Source organism: Caretta caretta, chromosome 3 (genome assembly GCF_965140235.1).
Source record: "Caretta caretta isolate rCarCar2 chromosome 3, rCarCar1.hap1, whole genome shotgun sequence".
Taxonomy (NCBI): domain Eukaryota; kingdom Metazoa; phylum Chordata; order Testudines; family Cheloniidae; genus Caretta; species Caretta caretta.
Genome location: NC_134208.1, coordinates 133,361,815 through 133,386,845, shown reverse-complemented (window position 1 = coordinate 133,386,845; position 25,031 = coordinate 133,361,815). Strand labels below are relative to the sequence as shown.

General features: G+C 38.6%; 1 protein-coding gene across 14 annotated transcripts in view; it reads left to right on the top strand.

Moving 5' to 3' along the window:
- Positions 1 to 25,031, top strand: part of SIPA1L2 (signal induced proliferation associated 1 like 2) — a 236,675-nt gene that overhangs the window by 187,389 nt on the left and 24,255 nt on the right. For all 14 annotated transcript variants that reach the window (XM_048843864.2, XM_048843859.2, XM_048843862.2 and 11 more), the window contains 6 exons: positions 1,123 to 1,223; positions 1,778 to 1,881; positions 5,261 to 5,649; positions 11,930 to 12,154; positions 16,118 to 16,271; positions 18,826 to 19,045. In XM_048843864.2, the coding sequence (XP_048699821.2) occupies positions 1,123 to 1,223; positions 1,778 to 1,881; positions 5,261 to 5,649; positions 11,930 to 12,154; positions 16,118 to 16,271; positions 18,826 to 19,045 (1,193 nt within the window). The remainder of the gene's footprint in view (positions 1 to 1,122; positions 1,224 to 1,777; positions 1,882 to 5,260; positions 5,650 to 11,929; positions 12,155 to 16,117; positions 16,272 to 18,825; positions 19,046 to 25,031) is intronic.

Here is a 25,031-nt window from a genome sequence, read left to right as displayed (position 1 = left end):
GCAAATTATTTCTCCCTCTGCACTTGCTCCAGTGACATCTACTTCCTATCCACTTGCACGGGAGGCTGACTTAGTATCCCCGTGGCAGCTGGTCTCTTTTCCCCGGGCAGGCTCCAGCAATATGGGTAGTTCTTTCACATGAGTGTTAATGGGGCTTGTTACTTCCCCTTACTTCCCTGCACAGGAGGATTCACAATTGAGCTGTTAGTGAATAGGAACCCCTCCCAAAAAGTATGTTAAATGTTTAAGGTCACCAAAAAGTTAACTAACTCAATTCTAATACATATTTTCTATGTGAGATCTGTTCTTCATTACTGTGAATGTAGCACTTTGGTTGCATGTATCTACTGCTTGGTAACATTTTTGCTGTTAAATATTGAGATACAGAAATACACAAGCTGCCTAATTTAAAAACACTTGAGACATGATACTCAGTTAATTAAGTTATTTTTATAATAAAATATGGACACACAAATCATCTTCTTGTCTGTTATCAGCAGAATATTGCCTTGACATGTTTGATTATGTGTAAAATATCCCATGTAGCAGATATGTGTATTGTCTTGGAACCTGCTCAAGGAATTTCAGATTAAGAGTGCCTGACATCTGTGAAAGTGGAAGTGTTTCAAGTAATGGATTTAGTACTGGTGTGTGTAGAGCCATCAATTCCAATTTTGAATAAATGGCAAAATTTTCAAACCTCGGTTCAGTAGATGCAAAATATGTTGTGCACCCATTTCATTAGCAGAATCCTACATTTGCACATACTGTCGGATATTTGTGTGCATAGAAGTGGGAACTGGTCCATGGGACAGCTAGTTGATGCATTTTCATGGTCCATCCATTGTATGGGGCTTTGAATGTTTGGCCCCAAAAATGTAGGGGTTTTTAATCTAGCATTATTTGTTTATAATTAATCCTAAACAGTGTTCTGCCAACAAACTTACACTTAGATATTTTTACTTAGAGTAACAAATTTCCCAATACTATTTGCTTGCTGGGTGGTGGTGATTGTTTACAGTTAATGACCTACAAAGATTTTTACCTTGGAAAGTTCCTTGTGGGATAATCCAGTTTTGTAGTTAAGAAAGAAACAACTTGATTGTCTGCTTATGTTACAAGGTGCCAATCCCCTTTACTTCATGAACACCAAGGTTCAAGTCCACTGGAGTGTGAAGGAGGCAGAGAACGAGAGGAAACTTTGGAAGGAACCAGATATGCTGGTAATAATAATACCATATATTAAAAGTAAATGATCTTCCTAGGATATACAAGTAAAGTTAACTACTGGTTCTGATGATGATCCTAATTTCAATTTATATAGAACCTTTCATCCCAAAGGATCCTAAAGTGCTTTAAAATGAATGCAGCATCAGTGAAATGCAGCCAGCTCCGAGGTGGTAAGAGGAAACTAAACGCAGTGTAACAGTCAGAATAGGATAGATTTTGACCACAGAACACTGAGGCAAATTCTTACCCTTTTATAGGAAGGGCCATGGAATATTTAAAGTAGGCTCAGAACAAACACTTTGATTTCTAAGGTTTCATTCATCTCACAGAGTGGACTGCATAGAACTCTAATTAATGATCTTGGAACAACAAAAGGGTTAGAAAAGTCTGCCAAGGTTTGAACCTGTGATTCCACAGGGTTTAGTTGTCTTAAACCTGATGCTTAAAGCACTGAGTTATGTGCTTTTCCCTTTGTACAGTATGTTCATTTTAGAAATCAAGTTAGACTTTTAGAAATCAGAAATTAAAATACGATTATTTATGGCAGAAATGAAGTGGCATGCACCATCCACCAAAGTCTTGAGTTCCTACAAAGACCGGGCTTTACCAAAAGAAGGCAATGGCAAGGATTCGCCAAGCAAACTTTCTCATGTAAGTCTGTTCAAACTTCTCTTCTGCTGTTAAAAACTTGGGTCTGAAAAGACACTTGCAAGAATCTTAAATGTTTAAAATACATTTTAGTAATTCCTGTAGTACAGTTTGGAGTTTGAGAGGCTAATAGTATTGTGCATAGCTATGCAAGGATCTCTGATTCAGCAATGGATGCAGTATTCTCAAACTAAGTGCATTAAAAAGGTCAAGTTCTGGTTTCTGGGACATTGCAGGGATAAAATCCTTACTAATGTGAGCATTGCTCTGCTGTCTGACGAGAGCTTCATTTACATTGGTTTGCTCAGTCATAGGAGCACCTCCCATTATACACATTACATTTATGCATGCCATTTCTTGACATGTTGTATGGGATAACATATGTACTATAATTATCAGCAATCAGCTTTCTTATTATTTGGGCAAAGTTTCCACCTCTAAAGACTGTATCTGGTTAAATGTTCTCTTTTTGTGCCTTTTTAATTGTGGGTGTGAAAGTGGTGGCCTGTTTGTTTTGTTTTGGTTGTTTTTTTAATGATTTCCAGCTGGATTAAATGGTGTGCACTAAGAAATGTACTAACTTCACTAGGATTAGAAGTTAAAAGTTATTAAACAGATTCATTTTCTAAATCTAATACAAATGCTATGGCTGCCTTAAGAAAAGATGCATACAAGTTGAAGTATTGGATCAGATAATTGGTCTACCTGGTTCAGTTAGCTTGCATTTAGTAGTGGCCAGTGTCCTATGGTTTAAGGAAAGGAAAAAAATAATAGTAAAGTGCCTTGTTCCCTTAATAGCATTTTGTGTGTTTGTAATACAGAAGTCTTGCTAGATGTACCAGGAAACTGTATGATACTACTTGTAAAAAGTACTAATTTCAATAGGATTATGGGGCCAGATTCTCAGCTGGAGTGAAATTGGCTTTCTGATTTATACAGGCTGTGAATCTGGTCCATGATGTTTGAAAAAAGACCCTCATAATGCTGTTGTGTACAGTACTATACAATCTGACACATGGGGGAAATTACTTCCTGATGTTTTCAGGCAAGGAGAATTTGCCCAGACGTTTGAGGATTGAGTCACTGTGTAGAATGAATAGCATTAAAACCAGTACCAATACCTGAGATACTGTTCTATTCACTGAACTTCATACATTTATTTTGACTTGGTTATATATATTTGAATGCAGCACAGCATTACTCTATCCTTGAATTACTCAATCAGTCACTTAATTCAAAACTGAAAGAGGCCTATCCAAAGCATAAAAACATAAAAATGGTCATACTGGGTCAGATCAATGGTCCATCTATCTCAGTTTCCTGTCTCTGACAGTGGCCAATGCCAGGTGCTTCAGAGGGAATGTACAGAAAGGGCAATCATCAAGTGGTCCATCCACTGGTGTCCACACCCAGCTTCTAGAACACAGAGGCTAGGGACACTCAGAGTATGGGTTGCATCCCTGCCCATCCTTAATAGTCACCTATGGACCTGTCCTCCATTAACTTACCTACTTTTCTGTAACCCTATTATAGTTTTGGTCTTCACAGCATCCTCTGGCAAAGAGTTCCAAAGACTGACTGCGTTGTGTGAGGATATACTTCCTTTTGTTGGTTTTAAACCTGCTGCCTATTAATTCCATTGGGTGACCTCCAGTTCTTGTATTATGTGAAGAAGTAAATAACATTTCCTTATTCACTTTCTTCACACCAGTCAAGATTTAATAGACCTCTATGATATCTCCTCTTAATAGTCTCATTTCCAAACTGAAAAGTCCCAGTCTTTTTAATCTCTTCTTGTATGGAAGCTGTTCCATACCCCAATCATTTTTGCTGCCCAGTTCCTTTGATTGTCCTTTGCTGGAGATGAACACTAAACGAACAACTTTACAGTCTTCAGGAACACATTTTGCTGTTTGGGATACATTGCATATCCACCTCAGTGTCTTTGCTCTTCAGAAATCTTGGATGAATATCCTCTTGTCCTGATGATTTACTATACTTGAGTTCTAATTGCTCCATGACATCATCATGTCATGACGGAGTTCGGTCGCTGTTAAGGCCACATTGAGATTCCCTATGAAGAGTGGCTGTGGCACATGGAAATAGCTGACTCTGAGCTGTAGCTGAGGTATGCTTGTTGAGCTCAAGAGGAGAGCACGCAAAGGTGCTGTTCGCCAGCTCACCCCAATCCTCTGTGCCAGTTCCAGTGCCACGCAGGTACTTACTATAGACTAGAGCAGCCTGAAGGAACCTTTTGCTCGGACTGATACTTACATCGCTCCTTCCTGTGTTTTTTACTTCCTGAAGGCTTCCTTCCTTCCTAATGGTTTCTTTCCTCTTCGATGCCATGTTGCATTTGTGGTCCAAACTGAAGCACCTCTGCGCTAGACAACTCTCTAGCAAATCCTTGTGCATCCCATCCCTAGAAATGTGTTCATTTGCATTTCCAGCATCTAGTTCCCTTATAGTGAAGTTGAAAACCATCTCCATAAGGTTCATAATGAACTTAAACCCCCTCTTTTTGTAGCAACTTTTCAAACAGATACTGAGACTTGTTAATTGTCAATGTGCAGTTAGGTGAGGCAGCCTTTTCAGAAGGGCTACCTCTAACAGTTTGGTGTATAACAAATGATGTATCCTTATGTACATTTGCTGGAAGGGGAATCTAATTAAAAATAGCAGTCTACCCTCCTACTTTCCTTCTTACCTAGGCTTCATCTGGCCTGGTCTTGGCTGTCTTGCCTCACAGGTAAATGAATTCAGCTCTTTATAAAATCCCCTCAAATTTTCTACTGACACAACTGTCTGACACAGTTCTTCTAGTCCAGCAGTCATATTGAGCCTGAACCCCCAGAGGTTCAAGTCACTTGCATTTGGTAAACACATTTCACTTGCCTTCATTTCAGGTAGTCATACATGCTGCACCTGATCCAATAAACTGGATATTTCATCTACTCAGAGAGGGTAACAGTAATTCAGTCTTCATTGTTCTTCCGAATTGCAATAGAACCTAATTCAGTGGTTTGTTCATTTTAACTGTCCACAAATGATAGTTTATGGATGCAAGCATGTCAGAATCAAAGAATTTAAATGTGAATATGGGATTTGCCATATGAGATCAAACCAATGGTCTAATGTCTATTTACCTACCAAAACAATAGACTTATTTTGGAGGAAAGAAAAGTCCCATAATACACCTAGCCAATTGTGCAGTTCACTTCATAGAAGCTGGTTGTGCATTTAGCTTCTTTTGTATTTGGTGTTTGTATTTAACAATGCCGTGCCAAGTATTAAATGCAGGCTAAATAACCTTTGAATAAAGAAAATTAAGTAACCTTAAACGGAAGTAAATATTATTTATAAACTTTGTTTTTTTTTAAAGATTGGAGACAAAAACTGTTCCAGTCACTCCAGCAGCAATACCCTGTCCAGTAATACATCGAGCAATAGTGATGAAAAGCACTTTGGCTCCGGAGACCTGATGGACCCTGAATTGCTTGGATTAACATATATTAAAGGGGCTTCTACTGACAGTGGAATTGATACAGCTCCTTGTATGCCTGCTCCTCTTATGGCTCCTTTACACCTTGCTGGCAGCAGGTCTGGGGTGCACAGTCGGGCTGAGCAGTGGACTGAATCTTCTGAAACTCCTGGGCCAGATGATGAACAAGTTAAAATGTATGCTGTACATAGCTATACTTCTGCCATTTCTAGCAGTCATGCAGCTGAAGGTAGCATGGGAGACCTCAGTGAAATATCCTCTCATTCTAGGTATGTGGTTTTCTATACAAATTAGGTGATAAAATTAGTGACTGAGAGCATTTGCTTTTGTTTGTGCTCATTGTTTCTCTTCCTTGAAAATGCGCTTATTAATTTTAACTTTTTATATTTCAATACATATATGAAGAAGCCAGCAAAAGGCTTTCCCTCACCTTCCATGAGTCTTTTACAGAGGGTGTCTGTATGTACGAATTTCTATTTAAAAATCTAATCCAGAGGTGTTAGTTACACAAAAATTTTTAAAAATGTATATTGAACTTTTTCCCCAAAGAACCCCAAAGCACTTTTACCCTTTGAGGTGAAAATGCAGTACCTGTTTAATGGCACTTGACTACATTGGACAAACATTTAGGACAGGAAATGATAACGTCCATATCAGTTTGAACTGGGGAGGGAGTGTTTAGCTAGCAAAATGATGAGCCATTGTTTCAGTCAAGGCCAGTTCACACAATGGTGTCAAACTTGCGCTGTAGTGCCCCTCTGAGTATTTTTAGAGAGGAAGGACTTTCCAGTAAGGCCAGAATAAAATGCTTCTGTGATATTTAGTTGTCATGCTACAGTGACACATGATGAGGAGTACAATCTGCTTCATGTTCACCGAGAATTTTGTGGGGATAACCAAGCACCTTGGACAATCAAAGTGCCTTCCCCTTTATTGCAGCCCTATGTGGCGGCACCTTGTAGATTCCTCCTTCTCCTATTTAACAGGATACTTTCATCCATGATTTTCGAAGGGCTTGCCTACATGGGAAAATTTTACAGTTATACCAGTATAATTATACTGATGTAGTTAAACCACTGTAGTTATACCAGGATAAGTCCTTGTGTGGATGCTATTATGCTGGAATAAGAATGTCTTTTTTCAGTTTAGCTTAAACCACTTCAAAGCAACATAAATTAAATTGGGGAAAAAAGCATACTTCTACCAAAGTAAGCATGTCCACACTAAGAATTGTACCAGTATAACTATAGCTATTTAAATTCACATCTTCCCTTACACTGGTACAACTTTCCCATGTTGACAAGCTCTAACTCCCTTCACAATCACACACCTCAATTTTGGATATTTTACATACCTCAAGATCCTTCAGGGTTTTGCCCACAGTGAGCCACATGTTTGCTGCAAGCCTCATGCAAACATTTATACTGACTTGCGTGGATGAAAGTCAGCTACTCATCGTCACCATTTCCTATTATGTGTTTGTGGAGGTCTTCCCAGAAATGTACTCAGATGATCTGACCCTGTGTAGCTTGTGTAGCCTGTCAGGAGCACAGCACAAGGTGGCATACCTGCAGGGCCCTGAGTGTTCTGGGGTTGTGGGATTAATTGGATAAAGCATTTGTCATTTATGTATTGCATAGTACAACATTTTCTCATTTCTTAATCAAGAGAATAACAAAATTGGATAGCACTGTGGGAGTATTGGGAGAATAAACACCTACTGCATGGGCGTGTTAGGAGAATATGTTCATTAATATTGGTGGAGATGTCAAATAATACAATGAGCACCATAGAAAAACCTACTCATAAATAAGTATATAGTTTATTCCTTAAGAATCCCACTGTAAATAAATTGGTTAGTCTCTAAGGTGCCACAAGTACTCCTTTTCTTTCCACTGTATCGTGACACTTCAGTTCAGCAGCATAGCTATTAAGATGGAATAAATAAATAAACTATACTCTGTCCTGCTGGCAATCAAGTGATCATTAAAATATTGGAATGGGTACAAAATAAGTTTGTAAATTAGTAAAATATCAGCACAGTGTGTTTATATTATTAATGTTAATTTTGCATTAGTATCACTGCCTCCATTATTCCAATTAATTTAAATAACTGTAATAGCTTCAAAAAGAAACCCGTCAAGTTAGCTTGGCACCCCTTTCTCTGATTAGCACATTTTTTCAAGAAGCACTTGGCTGCACATGCTCTTTCAGTACAATGCAACTGATGACATAAGGATTTAATGCTATAGCAATCAGATATAATTCCACTGGAAATATCTGTTTCTTTATATTTGTGTATAGTGAAGCTGCATTGCATACCTTGCCCCTTAATTTAAATTAATGTGTTAGATGCCTGGCAAAATATATTTATGTTGGATTGAATTTGATGGATTTTGCTGTCTGCCCTTTGACTGTACATGGAATTTGTGTACAGTGTGTGTGTTCTAAAAGCGAGTTGTGTTGTGTGAGAGGACTCGTACAACTGGACGCTTTTATCTTGTAATTCCCATTTTCTGGTGGTTTTGAAGGTGCTGCTTTTGAATGTATGTTGAAGGCTTTTGTTTGGTAAGGTGGAGTCATTTAAAGGGAAATTATTTGCACATTTTTGTTCCTCTTCGTCTATTTTCAATGCAAATCAGTACAGGAAAAAAACAATGAGTTGCATTCAACATCCTCCCTCTGTATTCAGTAAATTTGTCTCATCTAATTTCATAATCATTCTCCTAAACTGTAGAAGATACAGTAGTGTACAGGCAGGAAGAATACCCAGTAAATACTTTCCAATACTGAATACTATATACATACATAATAGAATACGAACTCTGGAGATACAGTGGGCTGAAATAGATTTCTGAAGAATAGAATAGAAATAATTATTATTTGCATAGCATTTTAAACATGTAAAATGCCATACAGACATTAAATAATCTTCAGTCCACCTCCGGGAGGCAGACAGGAAAATCTATTCTTGTTTTGCAGATGGAAAAACTGATATGCAAAGAGTTCACATGACTTACCTAAGTCAATGGCAGAGCCAGTTAAAACTCAAGAGATCATGACTCTCTCTTCAGGGTTGTCCAATCTCACTTTGGTAATAATTTTTTAAAAATATGTATTCCTAATTTGAGTGCCAAATGATGTTACTATAAAAAAATCATAAATCGTATTTCATGTGGGTTACCTGTTTTAGGTACAACTCTTCAAATGAGTTTTGTGTCACAAACCATACTTCATCGATACTTAAGCACTTTTAAGGATCTGATGTACTGTAGCCAAACAAACTTTAAGAAACGAGTCTTATTTCACAGCTGTGATATTGCTACTGTGAAATACAGTGTTTTCATTATTTTAATATATAAGTGAATTGTGTTCTGACTGGCAAGTCATCCCCATGCCAAATCCTTATCAGTATGATATTCCTTAACTGTTCAGAATTTGACTCTGTATTTTCTCAGTGACTAACTCAAACGGGTCAGAGTCCTACTGTGACTTTTAGGTATTACCACAGTATAAATGTTTAATAATAAACATTTTCTGTAAGTATAAATAGCTCATAAATTAAAACAAACAGGCAGGCTGGAGGAAAGCTATTTCCTATATAAAAAAATCAATGGTTCCTTGTTAAAATTGTATGCTGTTTATTAAAAGGATGAAATACAACCCAGGAATGCTGTTGAATATAGATATATTGGGCCTGATTCTACCACCCTTTATTCATATTGAGTAGTCCCATTGAAGAAAGTATTAATCTGTCTGAGTAAGGGTTACAGAATCAAGCCTATTGTGTGTAATGACATCACAAACTATCAGATCCCTTTGAAATATGTACAGCCTTGTTTTTTACAGCTGTGTAATTCTGTTTTGCTCTCTCATTTTTTAAAATCCTAATTACACCCTTGGATTACCAAATACAATCAGGTTACTGTACTGTTACAAACAGTTTCATTTAACTTCAAATAGTTTTGCATACCTACCTTCCTAGCTAGTCAATAGTTTTGGACTCAAAAGCTAGTAACCAGCATGCCACTGGATGAGGCAAGGTCATACTGAATCTGTAACCTGAGATGGAGAAGCTTCTATATACTTTAATTTTGATGCTGTAACAAATCTATGTCAAAAAGTTCCTTCTGATACTTCTATCTCCCATCGCAAGATCCATCCAACTAACCTCCTGCCGTGGCTTACCCCAGCATCTGTTTCCTCTACTCCTGCACTCGCAGTGAAGAGCATCTTTAGCAGAAATCCAGTGACCAGACCAACTTCCTCTGCTACAGATTCATTCTCTCCTCTTTCAATTCTGCTGCCTTCCTGAATAGCTCTACTTTTCCAACTTAATTGAATCTCATGCCTTCAATACCAATTGCCTTTTCAGCACCTTTAACTCACTCCTCAAACCTTCACCTCCTCCCACCACTTCTCTCTGCACACTTTCTTTCAAGAGAAAATTGACAAAATTTGACATGACATTTCCCCTCCCTTGGCTTGCCTTCCCTTCCCCTTTTTCTTCCCCTCTCTTCCCCACCTCAAACTTTTTTCTCCTCCTTCGTTGGCCACGGAGGCAGAAGTTTCTTATCTGCTCTCTTCCACCGTCCCCTGGCTCCAGTGACCCCATCCCATCTCCTAATCTCCCTGCGGGGGGCCACTCTTATTCCCTCCCTTAACCTCCCAATGTCCTCTGGTTGTTTTCTCTCAATACAAACATGCTTTAGTTTCTCCCATCTTAAAGATACAAACCCTTGACTTCACTTGCCTCTCCGCCTACCACTCCTTTTCCCATCTCCCTTTCATTTCTAAGCTCATTGAACATGCTGTTTACAGTCACTGTCTGGAGTTTCTCTCCAATTCCATCCTAGATTCTCCAGTCTGGCTTCTACCCTCGCACTCAACTGAAACAACTGTCACAAAATTCTCTGAAGACCTCTTCTTAGCCAAATCTCAGAACCAATACTCCATCCTCATCCTGCTTGACCTGTCAGCCACTTTTGATACAGTCAACTGTGCTGTTCTTGAAATCTTGTCCTCCCTTGTCTTTCATGACTGTCCTGTCCTGGCTCTCTTCTTACCTCTCTCATTGCTCCTTTTGCATATCCTTCGGGAGATCTTCCTCATCCCCCTTTCCACTTTCTGTTTGGGTATGTGGAGGTAAATCTGCCACAGGTTGTTCCCTGCTCCAGAATCTGATGAAGCTGAGGAGCTGCAATTCCAGGCACTGCTCTTACAGCAGTGCCCCCAATTTCCGCTCCTCACAAAATCTTCTCCTGGAGTAGGAGTCGGCATGTGTCAAATTCCTTCTGGCTTGCTACTGATCACCTTTAAAGTTACCCACCCACATTTTCTGACAAGCATAATCCTGCCCGTTGATCATCTGGCTACAGCTGGCAACTAAGAGAACCAGAGAAAATTAGGGGAAAAAAATATAATTGTTCTACCATCCACTGAGGGTGAAAAAGTGATCTACAATAAGGGGTAATGTCACCAATACTTGAAATCCCAGTGTTAATCATTTTTAATAATTGAATGTTCATGCTGTGTGTATCAGTAATCCATTGTCTTTTTTGGCGGGGTGGGGGGGGAGAGAGATGTATCTTCCCTCTCTGCTCCTAGTAGGTATTTTAGAAAACTCAGGTCAATCAAAACATATCTATACTGTTTTACCATTTACATTTCACTCAGCATGAACAATGAAACAAGTCTAGTCACTGTCACTTTCTGGTTCTCATGAATGAGCACAGTACTATTATGACTGGATTAGCAATGAGCCTTGTATGGATGGTAGTTAGGGCACAGGACTCAGAGTCAGAGCTGTGACTTCTGTTCCCAGCTCTGCAACTGACTTAACAAATTGCTTTAAATAAGTCATATTTACTGGTGCCTTAGTTCCTTCATCTATAAAATAAGGCCTTCCTCAAGGAGACGTTGTTTGCTTTAATTTGACTGTAAAGTACTTTGAGAGAGTCTGATGAAACATATCATTAATAATTGCTAGCACTATTAATAATGCAAGAGAATGTTAAAATAATCCAGAAAACTGTTTTCATTGCCACTTTCATTGGGGTGAAAGTTATTTCTATTCATGTGACATTTTTTAAAAGAAAGCTTAAATCAAGCGCCTACCTTTTGCAGATGTGTCTTAACATTACTCTTGCCAAGTGGAAATGTCTAGAAGTTCTCAGAGTTCAGGCAATCATCTGGGGCCATGTTCATTCCTGATGTAATTCTTGGCATTGATGGGGTTACACCAGGGTTGAATTTGGCTCATTGTCTTTAAATCAGACTGGTTTGCCTTGGCATTGCAATAGGTTCAATGATAGAAAATGCTTGTCCTGTGAAGTCCTTCTGAGTGTGTACACATGCGTGTGTTCATGAATGTGTGCTCAGAGAGTTGATAACTGTGATTTAGCGATATATAAAACGTATTAAAGTTGCTGCCTTGATTTTTGACCTTAGAGAAAATTTAAAAGAAAGAATTATGGTTGCATAGCTGGCTGTAGTCTAAAGTCCTTGATGTATTATTGCACTGCAGTTTTGTTCTTTGTTCCTTTTCAGTGGGTCTCACCATTCAGGAAGCCCTTCAGCACATTGTTCTAAAAACAGTGGCTCTCTAGATACCTCCAAGGTCTACATAGTGTCACAGAATAGCGGTCAACAGATCTCTGGGTCTGTATCAAAATCACACCACAGACAAGGAGCAGTGAGCAAATATGTCATTGGTTGGAAGAAGTCAGAAGGCAGCCCTACGCCTGAAGAATCTGAAGTTTCTCAATGCCAAGAGTAAGATTTATGTTTATTCTTATTTTAGAAAGTAATATATATAATAGCGTGGGGAAAGTTTTTAACTTTCTCATTATTTGAAAAGTATAAAATTCCTCTCCTTGCTTCAGCTTTATTTGAAATATTTGTCTGTTTTTTTTCCTTCTGTTATGTACCAGAGATCTCGACACAGGTCAAAGAAAATCATTGGTTGGAGGGTCCTTTTGCCTCCTCCTTCTTTTTTCTCTCTTCGTTTCTTTCCTACTGAACCTCCTCCCTTTTGCCCAGTGAAGCAAAATGAGAGAAGAAGGCATTGTTAATCTGGCCAAAAATTACAGTTGTGTTGTAAAGACATGAAATTCCATTTTGAAGAGGATTAGTTAGGCATAACCCCATTCAGGTCTGGAGAACCTAAGTATCTTCTCAAAAAGCTTAACTTTCATTGAAGGGGTTGTAAATAAGGTTGCTCCTGGCTATGACCTCTGGGTTAGGACCCGAGGGCCCCAGCTCCATAAACCTTAATTCAAGATTTTTCTATGCTGGTTTTGATCTGAGATGAAAAAAAGAAGAGTACTGCTGAGATTTAAAAAAAAAACACCTTTGAGTCTTGTCAATTGAAATTACTGTTGCTTTTGAGTCATCTTGTGGAGGGACACTCCACTTCTGTCCAGCTCCTGGAATTATGCAATTGCATCAGAATTACAATTTTCACTTTTAAAAATATTTCTAGCCTTTATAGCTGCAAGGGAAAGCTCGAAAACATGAACTGATCATAACTGATGCAGCAGTGTCTGCCATAGTCTTCAGAGACAATGACAGAATAGCTGTGAGAGTGCAAACAGCCCCATTATCTCAAGGGGGTACTAAGGTGTACCTGAAAATAGTAGGGGGCCATGCCAGCACTCTCTCATCAGAGGACTGAGTACGGTAGGAAGAAAATGCAGTGTGCCCAACCCGTTCATTCATCCAATTTAAACACTCCCAGGCTGCTGAGCTAAGTACTGGGACCCTGCTGGAACTACTGCTATTCTTGGGGGGTAGATAGGGACTCCATGCCACTACCCATCCCTGAGGTCCCAGTGTCACTGCAAGTGTGGGTAGAGGGCAGAGTCGTGGTATAGGAATGAAGCACTATGTAGTGGAGCGCCTCAATTGCTTTAATCCTGCCCTGGATGGTCCTGGGGCACTTGATGAAAAGGCCACACTCAGTTTTGGGAGTGGAGGTGTCTCACAATGTGGGCATTTATTTTCTCTCTGAACTGACTCTTGCGCTTAGAAAAACTACTCAGTTCTGCTTAGATGTAAGAAGGAGAAAAAAATGGCAGAGAAATACTGAAGATCCAGGCCCTGCCTCAGAAAGAGCCCTCCAAAGCTCCAAAAAGCACTCTTCAAGGACAGAGATGTGGCACTGCAGGCATGTGGAGCTCAGTGGAAGCAGAGGCCTTTCCGACTTGAGTGTTGGACCCTTCAGCAATTGTTTCTAGAGCTAGGAAACTTCAAAAGGATTGAGGAGTCCGAGCTTCTTTCCAATCCTAGGCACATATCCCCTTATGGAAACTGTTTCCAAGATGAAGGGGCTGGTGAAATTAACATTAGAGCCAGATGAGATTTCATTTTGGAGTTTTCAGAATTTGTATTCATTGTGCATTGGAATGAAAACAAACCCTTTACAACACTTGCACAGAAATGGAATTATCAAACCAGCATTTTTCTGGTTTGATAATTCAAACCAGCTGGTTTTCAAACCAGCATTTAAGACAGAGTGGGCCGTGGTGCAGGTGTATGTATGTGTATGTGGTCAGGACCCTGGCCTGGGATGTGGGAGGCAAAGTTTCAAGTCCCTGCTCTGCCTGATTCAGAGTGATGTAGGATGGTGTGCTCTGAATCAGGAAGAGCAGGGACTTGAACCGAGGTCTCCCACAATTCAGGTCAGGGCCATAACCGCCTGGTGAGTGCACATCTCTTTCAAAACTTGATTAAAGTCTACACATCTCTGTGAAATGTTTTGGCTTCAATGAAACAGCATATTTTCAGCAAAATTTCATTTTGCTGAAAATGTCCAACCACCTCTAATAAACAGCAATATATCTTGCCTGGCACTAGGAAAGCTCAGGAGGAACTTCTTCCTCTTGTGCAGAAGCGAAAGCCTTGGTTCAGAATGTGGTGCAGTTACTCAAATTTGGTTACAGCTGGTGCTTTGCATCCTTCCTATTGCACCAGCGTAATAGGAGCAACAACTATTGTTTGGATCTGCCATATAATAAAAAAAAGTTATATATTATTTTTCTCTTCAAAATCATGTACCATGATGATCCCCTTACTTCCCTATTGAGTATAAATAATCAAATTCTGCCTCCTTCTACATAGTAGAAAGCGCTGTGTATCTTGGCAGACTGGCAGCAAGACACATGCAGTAGTTTATTTTTAAATGTGATATGTGGACTATCCTTTATTCTGTGGGAGGGGGAAATTAATATTAAATCTCGAATGTTGTAAATGTTTCGTATATATTGCATAATATTTATAGCAAAATCTATAGTAAAAAAGTAGGCCAAAATTTTATATATTCAAAAATAGGAGCTTAACTTTAGGCTCTTTAAAACGGTATTTCAACACTTGCCTCACTTTCAAAAGTTATGAGCACCAACTGCTCCCAGTTGTGGCCTTCTTGTTCTGCATATTTGTTTTGCCTTAATATTGTGAATAAGTACACTTTCACTAGATTGCTCAGTCATAAGAGTGCTGCCACTTTAAAAGTGTGGCAGTCTCTTTTGTCCCACAGGCCTCTGCATAATGAGTTGCTGCAACCTCTCTCACTGGTTTGAAATGAAAACTTTTATTGAAAACTACATAATTAAGCATTTCCTTTGGACGAAAAATGCAAGAACTTTGAAAAATGTCTGTGAGGAGTAGCTCCATCTGAACAGTGTGAATCAAAGATGGCCACACTGCACATACCAAAAAATATTCTCATAAATTCTCTATGCATTAGAGCAATGCTTAACTTTTTCTCTCTCTAGGAAAGCTTTCCATGCATCGTTGGGCGGGGGAGGAGAGCAAGGGGGGAGAGAAGGCACTCTATTTCAAAGATAATTAGTTTGAAATAAAATAGCATCTTAAATTAGCAGTGGTGATGAAAATCAGGTCATTTGCTGAAGGTTGTGCCACCGTAAGACATAATTCACTGAGAATTACAATTTACAATAGCAAAGCCTATTTCCTCTCTGCTGAGGATAGAATCGCTGATTATGCTGCACTTGGCAGTAAGTAATTGGTCTCAGATGTATGCACTGCGTGTTTGGGAATCTCCAGCTTCTCAGATTCCGTTTCCAGAGTAAACCTTTTAAGATCGTCTCTCTCCTTTCTTGCTGGAAGGGAGCTGAAAGACAGTAATTCAGTTTGACACTCTTTTGTTGAATGTACATATATTTTTGTATGCTGATAATTAAAGACGACACCTGTTTTATTTATCCAAACAGCTTTGTGAAATGGCTGATAATAAAATGTGCTTGGCACATGGCAGAATTGATTACAAGTGAACTTTCGGCACTACCTGTGATGACCATGATGATTTTGTCAGATTGTGATGCTGCTTACAGCTTCACACCACAAGATATTGATTTTCTTATTTGCTCAGGAAGCACAAGTTAAAATATTTTGATCTGTGATAAATTATTCAAGTATAAACAAGACAACAGAGAACTGTAGTGTGCACAAAAGAGCAGTGCAGGCTTTGAGAAATATTGCTGCTTGTTTCTTCCTGTTTCTTGGGAATTCAGTACTTTTTGAATAATTTAAAAATTCCATCATGAAACTGAAACTAATTCATAAATTTAAAATGATTGGGGGAGATGGTAACAATGCACTATGCAAAGAGGGAGAGTCATACAGCAACTTTTAGTTTTCATAAATGAAAATAAATGCACTATTGTAAATCCATGAGCGGTACTTCTTACCATACTAATATACCAATTGTTTCAACAGACTGTATGGTGAGGATGATGCTATGTCTGCATCAAGTCAGCTTCAGACTTCTGTGAGGAGTGCAGTTACTGAAAGCCAGCAAGTCTTGTCCAAAGAAGATTTTCTGAAGCTGATGCTGCCAGATAGCCTCACTCTGGAGGAGGGTAGAAGAAAGGTGAGCTACTCTTTTTTTGGCTCTACACATATAAGAGACAATTACCCGGAAATCATCTACTTTTAGTTCTGAAATTGATTTAGATTAGGCAAGATCATTCTATATACACCAAACATGTTAGGCATAAACTATGGATTCTGACAGTAATTCATATAATAAGCATACCCTGCTCTATAAAATGATACTAGCGTGTAGAAGTTGTGGATTAAATTCAGTGTTCGTTAAGCATGTTTCTGCTCAAATTTGAAAGCTGAGCTTTTTAATACAAACACCTAGTTAATTCTGAGTATAAGTCCAAAGACTGAGGTTGGTATTTTAAAACCTAGGTGCCTAAAGTTAGGAAACTGAATAAAGTGGCATGGCTTTCATGGTTCCCAGCAACAGCTATGCCCATTTGAAGTTTGTACGAGTGAGTGATATACAGATATTAATTACAAGTAGTTAGTTGGAAAGGTCTCATAGTCCGCTCACAGAAAGCTGTGATCTGATTTTGTCATACAAAGACAATGTTGTTCATGTTAAAAAGTTCATTAAAGTACTGATATTGAACTTACAGTATGCTTTCTGAACAGCAAGTACCAGTGGCATGGTATTTTTTTGCATAAGAGCAAATGGCACCACAAGCAATTTAATTACTTGAAGTAATGCTCTTAAAATAGATCTTAACTCAATGGTACTTTAATCCACTACGTCCATAATACATACTAAAGAACATGTTCATCATGTGTAAATCGGTAACGTGGGAACCTCATACATGCTAAAATTAATTTAAAAGAAGTCAGATTGTTTGTTTAACATATATATAGTTAGTTACATATATAGATATAAAATCTCTGAAAGTTTAGGAATAATAGCTGAGAATTTTTGTTTATTATATTCTTCCTACAATGACACATTATTAATATAATAACTAATTGGACTGCAGTTCTGACTCTAAGGTGATGTCTACACTGCTTTCTTTATAAATAACTCAGGTTTCACACTTCCTATTCTGGATACCCATCAAGTAAGTATAGAAGCAGTGGCTTTTTTAAAACAGTGAATGTAGCACCAGATTTAAAAATATCTACATTGTTATTTTTTTGACAGGTCTTCCTAACTGATGAATACTTCTCAAAGAAACGGAGGGAAACATTCAATCATGCAAAGGGAAATATACTCTGTAAAAAATAGTTCAATACAGATTAGGGCCCAAATTCAGTAAAGCATCCCTCTTCAGCAAAGCACTGAAGCATGTACTTAAATCTAACAAGTCGGTGGGGTTTAAGGAAATGTTTCAGTGCTGTCCTGAAGCATATGCTTAAATGTTTTCCAGAATCAGGGTCTCGATATTGAAAGCATATAGTAGTAGTTAGACCCTGACTGTGGAAAGAATTTCAGCATGTGCTTAACTCCTGCTTTAGGACAGCACTGAAACATTTGCTTAAACCCCATAGACTTCAGTTGGACTTAAGCACATGCTTAAGGTTAAGTACATGCTTCAGTGATGTCCTGAAAAGGGGTACACTCCTGAAATGGGGCCCTAGTGTATATTAAACTATTTTGTACGTAGCATATTATCCTTTTGCATTATTGAATGTTTCCCTCTGTTTCTTTGAGAAGTATTCATCAGTTAGGAAGACTTGTCAGAAATATAACAATGTAGATATTTTTAACTCTGGTGCTACATTCACTGTTTTAAAAAAAGCCACTGCTTCTATACATACTTGATGTGTATTCAGTATAGGAAGTGTGCTGCCTAAACTATTTATAAAGAAAGCAGGTCAGGATGTTGGACTCTTATAAGTTTAAGATCATTTGTACAAATAAATTGCCTATGTGGACAGGCAGAGTAACTAACTATTTTTGCACTGCTATAGAATTAAAGGGTTCTTAAGTGAAATAGCCAAGTGTGATCCAGTTAGGGCAATCAGATATAATTTTACTTTAGACATTGAGATGGTATTTTAAGTAATTTTATAAAAGATAAAACCGCTTTCGCTGAACTCTATTATCTTGTTTTAAGCGTATTTCATGTTACCTAGACAGCTATAATGATTTAAATCAGCTTTATTGTCATATAAATTAGATTGCACTTCACATATAGTTGATCACTTCAGAATGGCTTGATATTAAAACCTAGTCATTTCAAATTAAAATCAAGCAGTCCTATGTATGGTCTTGAATAAATGTTGCCAGAGATGGTAACCTTATATATATATTTCTGGAAGCCCATTACTGTCATAGGGTTATGGAGCTTTCATTTAACATTTCAGAATTAATAAAACAATACAGTATCTAATTAATTTCATGGTGATGTGTTCCAAAATGTCAAGAGGAAATATAAAAATCCAATTCAGTAACTTCATTGAGGCTGCAGGAGAGTTGATGTGATGGAACTAATATTTGATCTTCTATTGCAAGTTCAAGAATTCCAAAATGATATTTTATGCCTGCCTACAGAAATACTACAAGAGTTTTCACAATATCATATACATTATTTTAACTAGTAAAATATGTTCAGTATTTTCATTTCTTTACCAATTCACCTTTCTAAAACTATTTTAATATTTAGTTTTCATTTTATGGGAACCTATCTCCAAGGAGGTCGCTTTATCGCACCCTTTCTGATGAGAGCATATGTAGTAATCGGAGAGGATCTTCATATGCTAGCTCACGGAGTTCAATGCTTGATCAAGCCTTGCCAAATGATATTTTGTTCAGCACCACCCCACCATATCACAGCACTCTGCCTCCCAGAATGAGTCTGGCTCTTGGAATGGGAAATCTAAGAAGTAAGTGATTGAACATGTTATGAGCAGGTTTCAGATTCTGTTAGTGAACTCAAATGAATTGCCAAATGTTAAAATAATTTTTCTTTTAATGGCAAGTTACATAATTATTTCAGCATTTTATGTTCTAGAGCAGTGTTTCTCAAACTTTTGTATTGGTGACCACTTTCACACAGCAAACCATGTGAATGCGACCCCCCCCCTTATAAATTAAAAACACTTTTTTTGTATTTAACACTATTATAAATGCCAGAGGCAAAGCAGGGTTTGGGGTGGAGGTTGACAACTTGCGACCCCCCCGTCCCCCATGGAATAACCTTGTGACCCCCTGAAGGGTCACGACCCCCAGTTTGAGAACCCCGTTCTAGAGACCTTAGCAAATAACAAGTCTCGTCAGTAATGCCTGTTTATATTTGATTTAGTGATCAGAATTCAAACTTTTTTTCAGCTTTGGAGAGACGTTTTCCAAAAAGTAGATTTTCACAAAGCAAGTGATAGGCAAAGAATGCTTGCCTCAAGACAGCTCTTTTCATTTTTCTATTTTAGTCCAATGAATGATCTAGCTAAATAAAGCTAACTAGCTTTGTCTCACGAGATTGTATTTAAGTTGATTTCCCTATTTTGTTGCTATTCGTTTTCAAACATTCAAACTGTTAACAAATGTATATTAGTGTTATCAATTTCATTGTCTATTAAGTTTGATATGAAGATAGCCCATTCACCTTAGTGACCACATCTTAAAACTTAATGCACACTTGTGATCCTTGTCCCGCTTTTCAAGATAGAATCTACTGAGATTTTTTCCACAATATTCTTCACAATATTGAACCCCTGCACTTAGCAATTCATTTATCACTTTTTAGTAGCAAGAAACAGTGGTCTTGGGATAAGTTAAATTGATTTAAATAGTTTTTTTCATTTGTATGTTAGATGGGATCTTATTGTATGAATATATTCCATCAGTATAGATGGCAAAGATTACTCTAGAATAATTGTAAGGTAAATATTTGGATGGTAAATACTAATACCTCTACTAAACCCAAAATGTTCAGACCTGGGTGCTGAAATTTAGGCACCACGCAATGTGCAGTGGCAGTCAAAGATAACAGAATGTTGGGAATCATTAAGAAAGGAATAGATAATACAGAAAATATCATATTGCCTCTATATAAATCCATGGTGTGCCCACATCTTCAATACTGCCTGCAGATCTGGTCACTCCATTTCAAAAAAGATATATTGGAATTGAAAAAGGTACATTGAAAAGGAAAACAAAAATGATTAGGGGTATGGAACAGCTTCCATGTGAGGAAAGATTAATAAAACTGGGACTTTTCAGCTTGGAAAAGAGACGAATAAGGGGGGGATATGATAGAGGTCTATAAAATTATGAGTGGTGTGGAGAAAGTAAATAGGGAAATGTTGTTTAATCCTTCTCACAACACAAGAACTAGGGGTCATCAAATGAAATTAATAGGCAGCAAGTTTAAAACAAAAGGAAGTATTTCTTCACACAATGCACAGTCAACCTGTGGAACTCTTTGCCAGAGAATGTTGTGAAGGCCAAGATTATAACAGGATTCAAAAAAGAACTAGAGAAGTTCATGGAGGATAGGTCCATCAGTGACTATTAACCAGGATGGGCATGGATGCAAAACCATGCTCTGAAGTGTCCCTAGCCTCTGTTTGCCAGAAGCTGGGAATGGGTGACAGGGGATGGATCACTTGATGATTACCTGTTCTGTTCATTCCCTCTGGGACACCTGGCATTGGCCACTGTCGGAAGACAGGATACTGAGCTAAATGAACCATTGGTCTGACCCAGTATGTTCTTATGGGAGCAGCTCTCTGGAAAAACTAGCCACTTTTATTTAGGTACCTTAATATTGGAATTAAGCCAAAATTTTCAAAAATAGGAGCCAAACTGGGTTCTTAACTCCATATTTAGGCACCTATGGATAGGAGTTTGTGACTTAAGCACTTAAATGACTTAGGAGCACAAGCCCCACTGAAGTCTTGCAGGTATGGACAGGAGGAAGATCAAAGAAGAAATAATAACTAATAATAATAATAATATAATAAAAAACTGTCCAGACCATGTCTTTCATGGACAGGCTTAACTACTGAATTATGTGCTTCAGAACAGACTGACAGACACAACTTTGAGATTTGCTGGCAATGTCGCTGTGAACCATCAAGTCATAGATAAAGCATCAGAAAGCTCCCCGGCCACCTCTCTTGTTTCATTTAAGTCTAATGTGAAATCGGCCCTGAGGGCCTGAAGTTTTTGGCTTCAAGTGACCCAGAATCAAGAGTAACAGCTGGGTATCGAGACTCTGAATTGATACCTCCAAGAGTTGCACGGGCCCAACATGTGAGGCCCAAAGCTATTCCTTTGCATGCGTGTCAACAGAACATGTTGAAGCTCAGACGTCATCTTTGCCCCTCTGGTTGTTTTCAAAACAGACGCTTTTTCAAACCAGGCATTCCCTTTCTGCAAGTGCCAAGGCAAGTCTGCACCAAGAGCCTACTGAATTCCCAGCTTTCAGCCAGCTCTGCCCTCTACCCGGAGACTGCAACTGTCCAAGGCCTCCAGCTATCTCAGTTTCAATTGTATTTGTGCTGATAAACCAGCTCCTCGACCTCTGGAACACCATAAACTATTGATTAGCCTGATGCCTTCATTAAGCAAATTATGTTAGTTGTCAGACTTTTGGACAGATGGGAGAAGCCGATACTGGACAGAAAACTTGGAATGGATTTTGTGGTGGCTTATTTTAATCCCTTTTGTGAATACAACCAAAAGCTAGTGATGAAGGTAACTTTCTACTTGACACAGCTTTTGTATGGACTCTGTTCTGGAGCCAGGTGAAGGAGCCCATTTGCTTATACACTCATTCATACCTACAGCAATTTGCTCAACCACATGTATTCACAGGTTTGTTCCCAGCTACTACCCATATGCTCCATCAAAACTTCCTGAGCCACTCTGTTCCCGTTCCATCTTCCTTTTCTCCTAGACTTGTTACTTTCCAGCAGGGAAGGAACCAGCAGTTCTGCTTGCTCTGCTCTGCTCCCTGGATCCAGTAATCTCATTTACCCATTCCAAATTCCTATTCACTTCTTGCAAATGGATTTTTGAAGCCCTCTATGTGGCAGTTGGAGACAGTGGGAGGGGAAGGAAAGCACTGAAATCCTCACTTATTCTCCCTGCAGGCCTTTACTGGTTCTGCCTCCCACATTTTAGGCCTAGTAAGGAATTGCAGATTTAATCTGGGCTCCTCTCACTGAGACTACAACAGAGAGCGCGAAGGGAGCCCAATTTAGAGCTGCAGCTGTTTTGGCTGCCCCTGTTGAATGGCACTTACTGAACACTTTGCAGGGCTAGGAAGACTAGTGCATGTCCTCTCAGGTGCATATCTTGGGGCTTGTCTACACTGGCACTTTACAGCGCTGCAACTTTCTCGGTCGGGTGTGAAGAAACACACCCCTGAGCACTGCAAGTCTCAGTGCTGTAAAGTGCCAGTGTAGACAGTGCACCAGCGCTGGGAACTACTCCCTGCTTGGAAGTGGTTTTTTTAACCACTGGTGCTGCATCTACACAGCCACGTTAAAGCATTGCTGCGGCAGCACTTAACGTTGCTAGTGAAGACATATCCTTAGAGAGATCTCTGTTCCTCACCCTGATTTAAAGTGCTTGAAGGTTTTGGAATGAAGGTTCCTAATGTTTACAGTCCATCTTGAGGACCTGCATAGCTTTCCTGGACAAAGATCTTTGTAAATGTAGTGTTCTAAAACCAGATCCTGATTGAATTGCCCAGTGAACATGTTATTAGCAGATACGCAGGGTGGAATAAGTTCATGTCTCCTGTGTCAAGAAGCATTGCAAGTGTAGAATTTGGATGCTGTCTTAAGACATTGTCAGTTGGCACTCAGACAGGAAAGGAAAACGCATACATGGATCAGTAATGAAGCACAAGAATGTTCCCTGGATAAAGGGGTGGTAGATTTATCAAGTGGGGAAACACTGGAGATAGGTATTTCCAGAACACCTCTGTACAAAATACCAATGTTCTTCATGAGGCACCAGAAAGCAAATGCACTGCCAACAGACACTTTGTTTTTTATTCACTGCTGAGGTAAGTTTACATATGTATCCATTATCTCTGATAGCAAAGGTTCTGACTAAGTTTAGGAGAGGATGGGCAATGATCCTTATTTTCAATTATCCTTATCCTTAAGTAGGTAATCATCTGATCCTTCAGAACCATTAGGATAATGTGGCACGTGATACATTTTAAAATTAGAAAAACCCTTGTGTCATGGGTTGTTAATATGGTTTTAACTGAGCTGACGAAAGCTACTATCAAACCACTTGCTAACCTCTGAAATCAAGGTTTTTTACATAGTAAATCACTTTTCGGGTTGCAGTGACTTCCATTCACAGTGATTGAGTTTCACGTTCCAATGACTGGTTCACTTTAAACTAAATCCTTCAAAAGTAAGATAGTGTTAGGTCATTATTTGGTATTTGTCCATAAGATGGTAATTGAGTTCTGCTTCAATCATTCAGTCCTCTTGCTTGCATTCTTCCACACCCGCTTATTAATCCTGGTGAAACTCTTCTCCATAAACTTGATGCCAAAAGATCCTTTGGCTTTATTTGGAGAGAACTAAAGCCCTTAAATACATGCACCTTTGAGTTAGTGTCAATAATCAGTTGACACTAACTCAATAGATTGTGTGGTCTCTAAGGAGACCACATTTCTCAATATCTGTTTCATTGTTATACCATGGCAGGCCTGCAGCTTGTAGGTCATGTCAATGTCCTTTTGGTGTGGAGTGAATCTGTTATGGCAGCAAACTTCTCATCTGTTTTTATCTTGGAGATTTACAAGGCAGCATTTTATGTTAACTGAATATACTCAGATTATACTCTGTTGCTCGGATTCACCTTCCAGTCAGGAGTCAAGATTTAGTCTATTGTGGAAACTTTTTCTAGGGTATCTTATTTTCCTCCTTTGCTTCTCTGCAGATAAAAAAAAAAGATATCTACATAGCTTTAGAGTAGGGCCGTCAATTAATCACAGTTAACTCACATGATTACCTCAAAAAAATTAATCTCGATTATTCGCACTGTTAAACAATAGAATACCAATTGAAATGTATTAAATATTTTGGATGTTTTTCTACATTTTTAAATATATTGATTTCAATTACAACACAGTATACAAAGTGTACAGTGCTCACTTTATATTATTTTTATTACGAATATTTGCACTGTAAAAATGGCAAACAAAAGAAATAATTTTCCATTCACTTAATACACGTACTGTAGTGCCATCTCATTATCATGTAAGTGCAACTTACAAACATAGATTTTTTTTGTTACATAACTGCACTCAAAAACAAAACAATGTAAAACTTTAGCACCTACAAGTCCACTCAGTCCTACTTCTTGTTCAGCCAATCGCTAAGACAGACAAGTTTGTTTACATTTATGGGAGATAATGCTGCCCGCTTCTTATTTACAGTGTCACCTGAAAGTGAGAACAGGCATTCGCATGGCACTTTTGTAGCTGGCGTTGCAAGGTATTTACATACCAGTTATGCTAAACATTCAAATGCCCCTTTATGCTTTGGCCACCATTCCAAGAGGACATGCTTCCATGCTGATTATGCTAGTTAAAAAAATATTGTATTAATTAAATTTGTGACTGAACTCCTTAGAGGAGAATTGTATGTGTCCTACTCTGTTTTGCCCGCACTCTGCATGTATTTCATGTTATAGCAGTCTCAGATGATGACCCAGCACATGTTGTTCATTTTAAGAACACTTTCACTGCAGATTTGACAAAACGCAAAGAAGGTACCAATGTGAGATTTCTAAAGATAGCTACAGCACTCGACCCAAGGTTTTAGAATCTGAAATGCCTTCCAAAATCTGAGAGGGATGAGATGTGGAGCATGTTTTCAGAAATCTTAAAAG